This window comes from Harpia harpyja, chromosome 20 (assembly GCF_026419915.1).
Source record: "Harpia harpyja isolate bHarHar1 chromosome 20, bHarHar1 primary haplotype, whole genome shotgun sequence".
In the NCBI taxonomy this organism is placed as follows: Eukaryota; Metazoa; Chordata; class Aves; order Accipitriformes; family Accipitridae; genus Harpia; species Harpia harpyja.
Genome location: NC_068959.1, coordinates 6,861,746 through 6,873,892, shown reverse-complemented (window position 1 = coordinate 6,873,892; position 12,147 = coordinate 6,861,746). Strand labels below are relative to the sequence as shown.

The following is a 12,147-nucleotide window of genomic DNA, read 5'->3' as shown; positions in this document are numbered from 1 at the left end:
TCCAGGGGGGTACACACAAGAGCCTCTAAGGAAAAAGACAAGAAGGGGCTGCTAACACTCACATAAAAACTGACATCTTTTGGGGTGTCCTGTGATGAACGGTAACTTTAAGATACAGTTCCCTAGAAAGCCAATTACCCTCATGCCCCATGGCTCCAAAATTCATGAAGTGCCAATGGGGTAGAAAGCCCCATTGAACTTTTAAACCACTTGATGAATTTCAACAATACTTGACAGGGGAGTCAAGGTCTCCACAATGTTGTATTTGAAAAGTTTTGTGCAAGAACACAGCAGGTAGAGAGTGCCACTTGTGTGAGCTGACACATTATTAGACACCAGAAAGACAGGCAGCAGGCATAAGGCCATTAGGAAACCTGGCTGTCCTTGTTTTGTGGCTCACTGAACTACTTGCAAATATATTTGTGCAACTCACACTTCCACAAGGAGCAGTTCAAACACTTCCCAGGGTAGACTCCAGCCTCTGGTGATCGTGAGCCACTTTGAGACCCCTGAATAAAAGGGTTGCAAGTGGGGGGGGGGGGGAAGTATTATGTTAAAAAAAGGAGAAATAAATGTCTCCATTAATAATTGATGCAACATGGATCACAGATTAATGAAGAAATGACCTGATCATAAAAGCCATGACAGCAGGTTGCTTTCTACCTTCCCAGTCTGGCTGTGATAGATGTTCTGCCTCAGGAGGTCACCTCCATGCTGCTCCTAAATTTAATTTTTTGTCTTGCTGATTCCTGGGGTATGCACACAACGTTGTAAATTTGCTTTGTAGCGAGGGTGCCCCATCCTCCTCTTCAGGCTGTTCACTGATGCTGCAGCCCAGAGCTTGTACTCTTCCAAAGTGGTTTCAGCAGAGGAAGCTCCTTCTTCTAATTGCACATCTTAGCAATCGTCAGGGAGGGAAGCACGAGACAGCACAAGACAACAAGAACTGGCTAAAAATTGCTTTTTTTAATTAGCTTCCTTGGAACAGAAAACAACTGTGTTGGTATTTCTTTAGAATCATTCTTGTCCAAACAATTCAGAAATGCTTATGAGCAGTAGAGCAAAGCCTGTGGTCATCCTTCAGTCAATACTCATACTCCACATTGAAAGTAGTAGATGCTGCTACTAAAAATTCCAGGCACTGTCGCCATTAAAAAACCCTCCCACACCTGGATTCACAAATCATTACTTTTTTGAGAGCCTGGAATAAATATTTACCCCTGAGAATTCAAAAGTTGTTTTTCCCTGAGTATTTAAAGCACTTTCCAAGTAAGGTCTGCCTCCTTAATACACGACTGATGGAAACATAATTATTGTAAGATGTGTTCAATTATAATGCTTTTTACTGCAGTAGCGCTATTCAGCTGGCACATACGACATGTTTTACAAGCCTCTGGGTGCTGCACTTGTCCTGTTTCACAGAAGAGGAAAGCACGGCTCAGCAGTTTAAGATCTAGGATTTGACAAAGCTGGAAGAGAGAACTAACTGAAAAGAATATTACTTTCTATCCACAATACAAGGAAATATGATATAAGTGGTGTTCTTCGAGGCAAAGTGGAAGAAGTAGCAATTCAAGGTCCCCTGAATGGGGGATACCAGGGACAGTGAGATGTCGGCACTGCCCCTGTGTTGCTGGTCTGCTGGCCAAGCTGTTTGCTCAGGCACCTCGGTGGGGCTGGGGACTGCAACCTCTTCCACCAGTGCCACTGGATCCAAGACTGGAGGTCCAGCCACAGCCTGAAGGTTCCCTGGGCCTGTTTGTAAATTAGAAGGGGTAAGGAAGAGACTGCTGCGCTCACAGCAGGGATGGGGAGTGCAGACAGCTGCCAAGTAGCACAAGAAATAGTTCTGAGGTTGACTCAGAGGGAGACACATTTGCGAGGCACCAGGTTCCTTGGGAAAGGCAAGTTTGGACATGATGACTGTGACCTCCTGTCACTTGTGTCCCTGTGTCCTGGAGAACAGGGCCACGTGCATGGTCATGCTATAGACACAGCCAGAGCTGCAAACACGAGGCAACACCCACGAGGTGCGAAACTCCACTTGACTGATGCAACTTGTAGGGAAACTTTTCCCTTATAGTTTTCACCTGTGAGGGCTTGAATAACACTGCAAAGTGCTGCTGCTTTTACCCGTGTAGAAACAGCTGTTAATGAGTCAGAACATGGAAATAGCTCTGCTGACAGCGAAACAAAGACCCTGGTCTCCTGCCATAGTGTAGAGGCAGTGACTGTGTTTGGAAAAGAGCAGTTCCCCATTATGTATTCCAATATATGGAGTGATTGCTCAGAGAATCTAACATTTCTGCAGAACCTTTTTACCTCCTTCAGTCCTTTTGTTTACCTGCAGAACTACTGGCTGTTGAACACAGAAAGTCCAGAGGAGAACAGCAAGAACAAACAGAGGTACAGCAAATGAGACCTTTGAGGAAGGACAGAAAAAAATGACTTGTCTTAGTCTGGAGGGGAGGGAAGAGGTGCATAATAATATCCTTTAAAAATGTAAAGGTGCTGTATAGAAGGTAATAAACTATTATCTGTGTCTGCCAGGAGACAAGAAGTAAGAGATTGCAGTAAGAGAGATTTATTGGTTAAACATTAGGAAGGGCTCAGAATAGACTCTGCAGGGAGCGGATGAAATCTCCATTGCAGGAGCCTTGGAAGAGGTGAGACACTCTGCAATCAGGAATGGTTTAGCCAGAGCCAAATAAATAAACTCCCATTTATTTCCTATGATCTTTTCTTATACTATTCTTACAGCATGTATATGATTAAAATACCCAGAACATCTCCCTGCTGTCTGGGAAATCTATGAGAAGTACTTTAATAGCTGCATTTCAAAGAGAGTGCTTGCCAGGCTGTTCTAGCTGCTTGGGTTGCAGTGAGATTAGCTCATGTCCTTTTAATGACATAATTACAAAGACCAGGATTCCAAACAAACTGTTGGGCATTAATGACCCAACTCTCACTGATTTTCCATGAGGCCAATTGGAATTTCACACAACGAAGGACTGCGGTGCCAGGCAGACCTTACAAAGACCAGTGAACCCTATGCTTTAGTAAGACCTCTTTGCCACCATAGCAATCTCATGTTATTGCACTCCTTGAAGCAACAGACAATTTCAATCAGTTCTTGCCATGCTAGTTTTGCTCTCTTAGCTTTACTTAATTGGGTACTGCAGGGTTGTCTCGGAGAGTTGAGATCTGCACTTTGAAACCACTAGATTCTTTTATCTAACCTAGGAAGAAGAAATGGGATTTCACATAGCAAAGTTGTCAGTAACAAAACTGGACCAAAAATGCTGAACCACTGCATAAATGCATTAGCTGGGGTCTACTTACACAGCCATCTGCTGAGTTCAACCTTGGAGATTAGCTCCCAGCAACTGAAGCCCTAAATTATTGTTTTAATAATCATGTCTGAATTCCTGTCTGAAGTCAATTGCCACTGCAGAAAGCAAGTCAAATTTTACTCTGGCCTCATTGCCTTGGTTTGCTATCACTGTGTGTACTTTCACCAAGCCCTCAGGTTTGACTGCCCCCTCCACAGTTTTCACACACAGATCTCTTGCTGATTCCTCTTTTGAAGGTTTTTGTTTCTGGTGCTCAAATCTTGGCTGACAGGAATGCAACCGTGCTGTGTGCTGATTGCAGCTGGCAGGTGGATTAGAGCACATTCAGATGGCTGTGAAATGCTTCTGCGAGACAGAAATGGCAGAACAATGGATTATTTCACCATGAAGAGCCCAGAAACTGATGCAGACAGTCACGTTGAGGAGACAAGCTGAGGAGCATGCAGACATAAAGCACTTTTTGCTTCCACGAGCCCCAAGAGATCTTCCCAGCTCAAAGTTTTGGGGACCTGCTGCCAGTTCCCTTCCTCCTCACCTAAGCTGGTTAATTTCTGAGAGGCGCAGGGTGTTCTCAAATTCTTCCAAAATATGTGGGAGCGACAGTTGCCAAGTAACAAAAACTCATCACTCTTTTCCTGAAATGTACAATTCTTTGTTTTTCTGTTTTGTAGAATGGGCAGATGAAGCTGTGATTTAGGACGCTAGTCCGGGATCAGGATCATTTGGACTCCAGTCCTGCCTCTGGATAAATCTGCCAGATACAGAGTTCAAGGTGAGGTAGGGATCTGACTGCCCTTGTGGCTCTCGTCTTCAAAAACAAAACTGGGGACGCATTTTGTGATTCACTGAACTGACTCAGTGACCAGTGTAATGAGATTTCGTTAAGAATACAATGATGCTGCAGCCAGGGAGAGGCAGCCTGACATTTTATCAAGAGGTGTCCTTCCCCCACACATACTTAAAAGCACTCATATGGTTGATCTCAAGCAAGGTTGGAACAAAGCTGATAGATAGATCCCACTCCTTCACAGGAATTATGAGCAAAATTCAGCCCATTGTGATATATGTGGAACTAGAGGAGGTCCACAGAAGAGAAAGTAAGATGATCAGGGATGAAGAAGCTGCCTTAGGAGAAGATGTGACTTGAGCTAGGAGAGGAGAAAGCTGGAGAAGGAGCAGGCATCAAGATTTACAAAATGAAGAAGGCACTGGGTAAGCACTGGTTCAGCTGCTATTCAGCAAGTCCCACAGTACCGGAACCGGAGGGCATTTGCTGAAACTAGTAGGGGATTGGTTTTAACAGATAAAAGTACTTTTTTACACCATGGGGAGAGAACTTCTCGAACTGGCTGCCACAGGAGGCTGTGGAAGCAGTCAGAATTGTCAGAATCAGGGAGGGATTAGACAAAATCACAAACAAAAAGTCTAGAAATGGATACTAAATGGTCTAGACATCTCTAATATAACAGTTGTGGCTGCTGCTAGGGGTATGAGAGGAATGGACCACTAAAGTGGCCAAGTTAGCATACTTTCCCTAAACAGTATCTTTTATTGCTTCTATCTAAGGCAGAATACTGGCCATGATGGCTCCAGGTTTGCTGTTATTTCTTATTTGTCTCTAGTCTGATAGAGGCTCTGTTCTTCCTGCACCATGGCAGAGTTCATTCCCCTTTTGATGTTACTCATCCTGCTCCCAATAGAGCCAACAATCTACCCCACGTTCCATAAAGGACCGTATTAACCTCCAGATTTCATCCAGGGGCTCATCCTGTCCCGAATATCTTGAAATCTTGTTCTGTGACCTGTTTTCATTCTTCCTTCCACACAGCAGCAAGGAGAATCACCTTGTAGCTGAGCTGCCCGCGCATCCTGAAGACAAACAGTGTCTGGAAGTTTGTGACAGATTAGCAGAGTGACACGGTGACAACTCCATGCTTGTGCACTTCAATAAGCTAGTTATAAACAAAAGTGTTTCTCCTCTAATGTTCACGGTCTTTGCTGCCACACTGGAGAGGACTGAACTAATGAAGATCTCCTCCTGTGAGCTCCATGAGGCATCCACACTATTCCTTCTGTACTCATTACACTGAGCAGAACATAGACCAGAAAAAGCATTCTTTGCTGGCTATAAATCATGAGTGACACTAAGGTATTGCTATTAGCAGCAGAAAAATGCTTTCCTCCCACAACCTCATTCAGCCCCATATACATACAACACTTTAGCAAAGGGTGCTGGGGTGTCTGGGTAGAAAATTAAATCTGTTGTCTGAAGATAAATTGGTACCTCCCTTGGCATGTGTGAGTGACTTTGTCTTTTTCTGATTTGTCTTTTAACTTACAAAACACTGAGACTAGAGATAACGATGAGCTTTAAAAACCTAGGCTTCTTCCCCTCCCAGGCCCTCCTGAACAAATCCGTTCTCTGAAATGAGCTCAAAGAGAAGATAAATGTTCTGGCAGTAATATGCAATATTATTTTTGGCACTTGAAGAATCTCAAGCTAGATAAGGGAAAACTGAAAGGAAGACAAAGCTCTGTTTTTTCAACTGCAAGGGACCAAATTCTGCTCACCCATATGAACCCAGAATCCTTTCTTTTTTCTGGATTATTGCAGTAATTCCTGATTTTCACCAGGTTAGCTGATCCTGAGGCCTTATTTAAAACCCAGCACATTCAGAGACGCTGGTAAAATCACCCAATAAATGAGCCGAAAGACAAAGACACACAAAGAAAACGCCAAGTCCACAGCTCCTGCCCAAACAAAGCCTAATTTGGTTTCAGACCATGTTAGCTGTAACAATGATAAGATTAACACCTGATATCAAAGGAAACGCTGAGCTGTCTGTGACCTCCTTCAGCAGAATAGCACTCCAGCCCCTCTTGTATTAGCATATGTTAGAGGAACCGCTTCTTTCCTGGTCTAGTAGGTATTTCCCTACAGAGCCTTTGTGAAAAGCTCGGAGCAATGTTTCTGCCGATACATTTGTGGGCATATTGAATAAAACATGTGCCATTTGATGTTGTTCACTTGGGCTGCCGTGGGTAATGGGAGAGGGCACATGTTACTGCAGGGCAGAGGGCCGCGAGGGGATGGATCTGGCCTTTATAGGAGCAGGATGAAGAACAGGCGTACACAGGAGTGTGTCACGTCTTTGATTCTAACAGAGCCCTGACCGAAGGACCCAGCATTGATCTAAATGCTGGCTGTATGTATTGCCTTAAGACAAGGAAAAGTAAAAAGCCCAAACCTTTGCTCTCTTTACACGCATTAGCTTGTTACAGACATTCATGCTTTGGAAATCAAATGCAAAGGAATTTTCAGAGCAAACTAAGTGTTTTAGAGGCAAAATTTCTACTGCTTGGAGAGCCTCCTGTGTCCAAAGCACACACAACCTTTGCTCTGCAAATTTCAATGTGCTTTGTCAAGCTTGGAAGTTTGTAAGAGACTCTGGGACTCTTGAGATCTCTTAGAGCAGCCTGTAATAGGGAACAATAATTATTGATGCTGCTGTTTTTAAATGATGATGTTGCCATGTCTCAGCTGTTCTTGTATTTGTCTGGCATGTGAGTAATGGTTGCATGGGATAGTTGGAGGCATCCCCACCTGTGGTGTCTAATCAAAGTTAATCATCTGCTAGGGATCGCTTGGCAATTAAGAACTGTTCAGTGGTACTTTTTATATTACAAGATTTGTATGATGTGACCAGAAAGAGTGTCCTAGCATAAGAAATAGGGTGTTTCTCAGGAAATTCAGAACCCCCCTCCTAAAAGCTGTGAAATATCCTTGGGCTGGTTCAGTGAAGCAGCATTTTGAGAAGGATGTCAGCAAGAATCAGGAAAAGCCCTAGAGGAAATTTGTTTGGTCACCAGGAACAACACTGTCTTCTAGACAAGCTTTGATGATACACTTGTTAATTTTCATTTTTGTCCCTGTGTTTCTAACTCTGCAATGAAATACCTTATCCCTGTCAGCTGTTGTGCCGTTGGCATGTGTCATTCCGTCCCACATCAGTAACACCAGGGCCAGCTCTGCAGAGAGGAGCCCAGCTTGGCGGGCATTCACTGATGCACCTTTGGCAAGGATCAGGCAGTGGGAAGATGCCTTTGACTCCAAGAATATCTGTAACTACTAGAGGATCTGCCCTTGACACCAATAGAGCAGGGTCATACCCTGTCCTGAGCTCTAAATAGTTCAAAAACTTAAAATGCTTCTGGTCTTTGGTTTCATGGAACTGATCATGGCAGTAAGGCCATCTTTAGCAGAGTGTTAATATTTGGGGAACCTTCATCTCCAGCAGATTTCTGTTTCATGGAAACAAATTCATTCCTGTCTTCTATGCAGTCATGACAGTCTATAACATACTATTTATTTGCCCAAATCAACCTTTGGTAAGAAGCTTCGCTTCCTTGCTCTCCACCTGCTCTTGTTCTGTTTGGCAGTGGACACTAGGGCCACTTTCCATCAATACAGGCATCGTGGTTTTCCACAGGGATGTGTACACACAACTGAGAGCTGATTTCCCTGCAGCAGTCGGTGTGGAAGGTTGTAACTTTTTCCAACAGCAAGGAAAAAGCAGCAGGCTTGCAGGCAGAAATCTATCAGTAAAGCTGCACAAGCATATTAAATAAAGCAAACAGAAATTTGCTGTTACACTTCAAGTAAATAGTTTCTCCTTCTCAGTTTGCTCCAGCATAAAAATCCCTCTGCCCTATAAATGCCACTGCCAGTATTTATTTGTGAAGAGCTTGGGTCTATTTATTTATTTATCCATATTTAGTTTAAAAGTCTGGGCTCAAAATTAAACAGCCATTCATAATGTCATTATCTGCCTTGCTCCACAGTCAGATACTGTGTGTGGTGTCACAGGACAAAACCTTTGGCAAGGCCTCTAGAAGAGCAATTTAGCTCCTCATCCATCTCAGCTGGCAGCATGATTGGCTTCCAAGCTAGCATTGCTGAATGTGTTATTTTACTCTGACATATATTATTGAGTGTTAAATCACTTTCTGAAGTGTTTATTGGTAATAGTTGAATTCTTTCCACTCATTTAAGCTGCTTTTGCAACACAAACATTTCCTTGTATCTTGGAGTTTGATGGAAACATGGGGAGAGTTCCTCAGGAGGATGGATTGTACAAATGATCAGCTTATTAGGTAGGGACAGAATTTACCAGTGCCATGGAGGAGAATATCCTCCTCCTTCCATCAGGATGAAAGAGCAAACCCCCACCGCCATGCCACGGCCCTTCACATGGGGAGGGTTTACTTGTGTCTCGGTTCTCCCATCATGTCTTGTCCTGTCAGGAAGCAGATGACCCTTTTACTGGAACATTAGTGACTTCCTGACAGGATCTTCATAGATCCTGAAGCTCCCTGAAAAGAAAAACGGGCTGTGATCTGCAGGATCAGGTGCTGGGGAAGTTGTTAGGCATCAGCATGCCCATGCCTCCAAGTGTGGAGTGTGGTCTGCAGCCCCTGCCTGGCAGTGATGTCCCTCGGGAAGGAACCAGAGACCACTTTCTTGTACCTATTTAGGAAAATGGAGCAGAGGATCAGAGAGCCCTTTGACAATTCATCTCCTGAGGACCCCAGATGTGACAGCCCAGCAGCTTGATCCAGGCTGGCATACTCAGTACTGCAAGTCCTCTTACCTCTTGTCCTTGCTCCAGTGAAGACCTACAAATCATAGTTTTTATTTTCTTTTTATCTTTAATAAGGAGGTCCGTTGAGTCTCTTTCCTGCATCTGGGAGTTACTTTCCAATCTGATGAACACTGACTTTTAGGGACACCACCAATGACGAGCTGCTGAGATCACACTAGCAATCAAGGCTCCTTTGATGGCAGAGCTAAAAATACGCTCCCCAGCTGACACAGCCTTAGGGAGGAGAACGTATAGTTTGGTTTGAAAGAATACATCTTCCTTTGTCTCCATGTCTTCTTCTGCCAGAGAATGCCTCATCTGTGACACCCATGCAAGCAGGTTACATCTGTCTTCTGAACTGAAGCACCCATGTACAGACCCATACTACCTCCAACCCCAGAAATAGTAAAGCTTTAAAACCCTCTGAGTGCCTTGGGGAATTGTGTCGTCGGCAGTTTTGCCTCTGGTCACGCTGGCACTCGTTGAGTTATTGCATGGCAGGAGCCACATCTTAGGGTCTGGAGGAGATCACCTTTGCCAGTCCCCTAGGTTCAGTTTCAGTCCTCTTGGTCAGCTGTCCCAGCTCTTTCCTTTCCTGTCTGGTTCTCTGCCTGCTCTTCTCCTTGCTAAATCCAGGGCGCTGGCTCACAAGCTCCCTGGCTAATGAGGTGTCCCCAAAGCCTTGCTTTGGCACTTGTAAAGGAAACTGTGGTAAATTGTGCCACTGCCACCTCCTGGGCTTTCTGAGGATGAGAGCTCATCCCATGGGTTGCAAATGCAGATTCATGTAAATGCTGTGCAAGAGGTCATGGATTGCCCAGCTTCAACCTGCACCAGCCTGCTGCCTTTCCAGGACTGCAGAGTGATGGCACTAACCAGCCCGTGTTTGCAGAAGAGTGTAGGTCTCCCTCCCCTTGGAAGCTTTAGCTAGAGATGGATCATTAAGGCTTTTGGGTAGGAGATGTACAGATGAACAATAAAGGTTCTCCATTTGTAATGTGTAACATGTCAGGGAGTAAAAGGTTTAGCAACCCACTTTGGCAAATGAAAATAGCAAAAAGGGCATATTTTGCTGGCTAAAGGAAAGCCTCTGTGTGTAATTTTTCATGCTTTTGCATGCATAACTTGAATGCAGAGAAAGGAAAAATTAATTTGCTTGGTCAGACAGAAATACACCAGATTTATTGATTTGAGAGATACAGGGGGTATTTCTATGTGGCTGTGGTAGCTATAATGTTTTTGCTACACAATGTTCCACCCAAAAAGGCATTCACCCAAGAATGTCTCTGGGCTCAGTCAGCCTCAGTCCCGGAGGTAGATGTCCCATCCCTAAACCTCTGTGGGCAGTGGTCCGTTGCCAGGAGTCTGTTTGATGCTCCCATTGAGGGTGTTGGCCCTGAAGATGTACGACCTCCCTCTAACCGAGCCTTCAGTGTGGATGCTTTCTGGCTTGTTCTGGCAACGGAAGAACATAAGGAAGCCGTTCCGGTAGTTCTTGTTCATCCATCCGTAGAGCAGGGGGTTGACAAATGTGGAGCACATGGCCCCAACGTGGAAGACAGTGTACAGAAGTTTGTACTCATGGAAGATAAGAACCAGATCAAGATCAATGGCAAGCTGGAATATGTGGAAGGGGAGCCAACAGACGGCGAATACCACAACTACCATCACTAGCATTTTGGTTGTCTTCCTCCTCCGGCACTGGTTTTCATTCCTAGAAGTGGGACTGACATGGTTTTTGAGCTTGAACCAGATCCTGGTATAGGCATAACAAATAATTGCAAGAGGAAAAACATACTGCAGGAGGAGCATGGACAGACTGTAGATAGTGGCATCTCTGTTATTACCAGAAGGCCATTTTTCTGAGCAGACAGCCATTTTGAGGTTGATGGATGGGATTTCCTCATATCGGTACTCTCTGAAGATGGCCAGAGGACCTGCTAGGACAGCTGCTGCTAGCCACATGACGGCTATGATAGTGAAGCTGAGCTTCTTGGAAATCCTGCTGTCCAGATGGAAAACAATACACCGATACCTATCCAGGGCAATCACAGTTAGGGTGAGAGTGGACACATGGACACTCAGAGCTTGAGCATAAGGGACCAGATGACAAAGAACAGCTCCAAACTTCCACTCGTCCAGCAGCGTGTACACTAGGGTGAAAGGCAGACAGAGTGTGTCCACCATCAGATCTGCCAGGGCCAGGTTAGCTATGAAGAAGTTGGTGACAGTCCTCATGGTCTTGTACTTCACTATGATGTAGATGACCAAGGAGTTGCCAATGAACCCCAGCAGAATGATGAGGGAGTAGGCGGCAATCAGAACAACCTGGACCCCCAGGATCTTGGTGCTGTCCATCATAACACTGCGGGAACCAGAGAGATCCTGGCTAGGAGTGACAAAGTCCTTGGCATGCCAGCCCTGTGGCAGCTTCTCATCTAATGCTGTCTTCTCCATGGTGAGGGTGCTGTTGGCTTCCTCCAACAGTCCCATGCCTGGCCTGAGACTTTCCGTCAGGAGGAGAAGGAGGTCTGGAACACAGACACAGCAGAAGTGAGAGCATGGGAGACAGCAGAGGATCTGCAAGAACTGAGACTCAAAGGGCATGTCCCACATGGCATTTCAGGCTAAACAGCAGCAGCAGCGACATCCTCCTTCCTTCTCCATTACCCCCCATCCTTCCTCATACTTTCAGCTCTCTTACACCTCCTGTTAGAGCCTATGATCTGTTGAATGCCAATTCCCCAGGGAAGGGTCAGGGGAAAATGCAAATTTTCACACAAGTTTCTGGGATTCTGTTTATTTGAACTGAAGAGGGAAAAACCTCTCAACCAGCCAGTACCAGACTGGTAGGTCCTGAAATACCCCCTGCTCATGGAGCCCCTTTGCACACTGCCTCTCCTGCTTCTTCAGGCTAGGCTTTGCAAAACTGGGAAGTCGCTTCAAACAAGCCAAAATTTGGGGACCTCTTGGGGCTGACAGAAGAAATCGATGACAGTGTCAGTCATCTTTGGTGAGATTTACTTGCCTACAAAAGTGCCGTGAGTCCTAACTCCTTAAAACTAGGAAAGGAAAAAACAACAGGACACTCTCAAATTCAAGGTGCTTTTCTCCACCTCCCCATAACAATTTATTTCCCGACTGCACACCGG

At 45.0% G+C, this 12,147-nt stretch overlaps 1 protein-coding gene across 1 annotated transcript; it reads right to left on the bottom strand.

Moving 5' to 3' along the window:
• Nucleotides 1-10,247: 10,247 nt before the first annotated feature.
• LOC128134335 (neuropeptide Y receptor type 2-like) lies at nt 10,248-11,503 on the bottom strand. Its single transcript, XM_052771959.1, has one exon. The coding sequence runs from the start codon at nt 11,486-11,488 to the stop codon at nt 10,325-10,327; it is 1,164 nt and encodes a 387-aa protein (XP_052627919.1). The 5' UTR covers nt 11,489-11,503; the 3' UTR covers nt 10,248-10,324.
• Nucleotides 11,504-12,147: the final 644 nt, after the last annotated feature.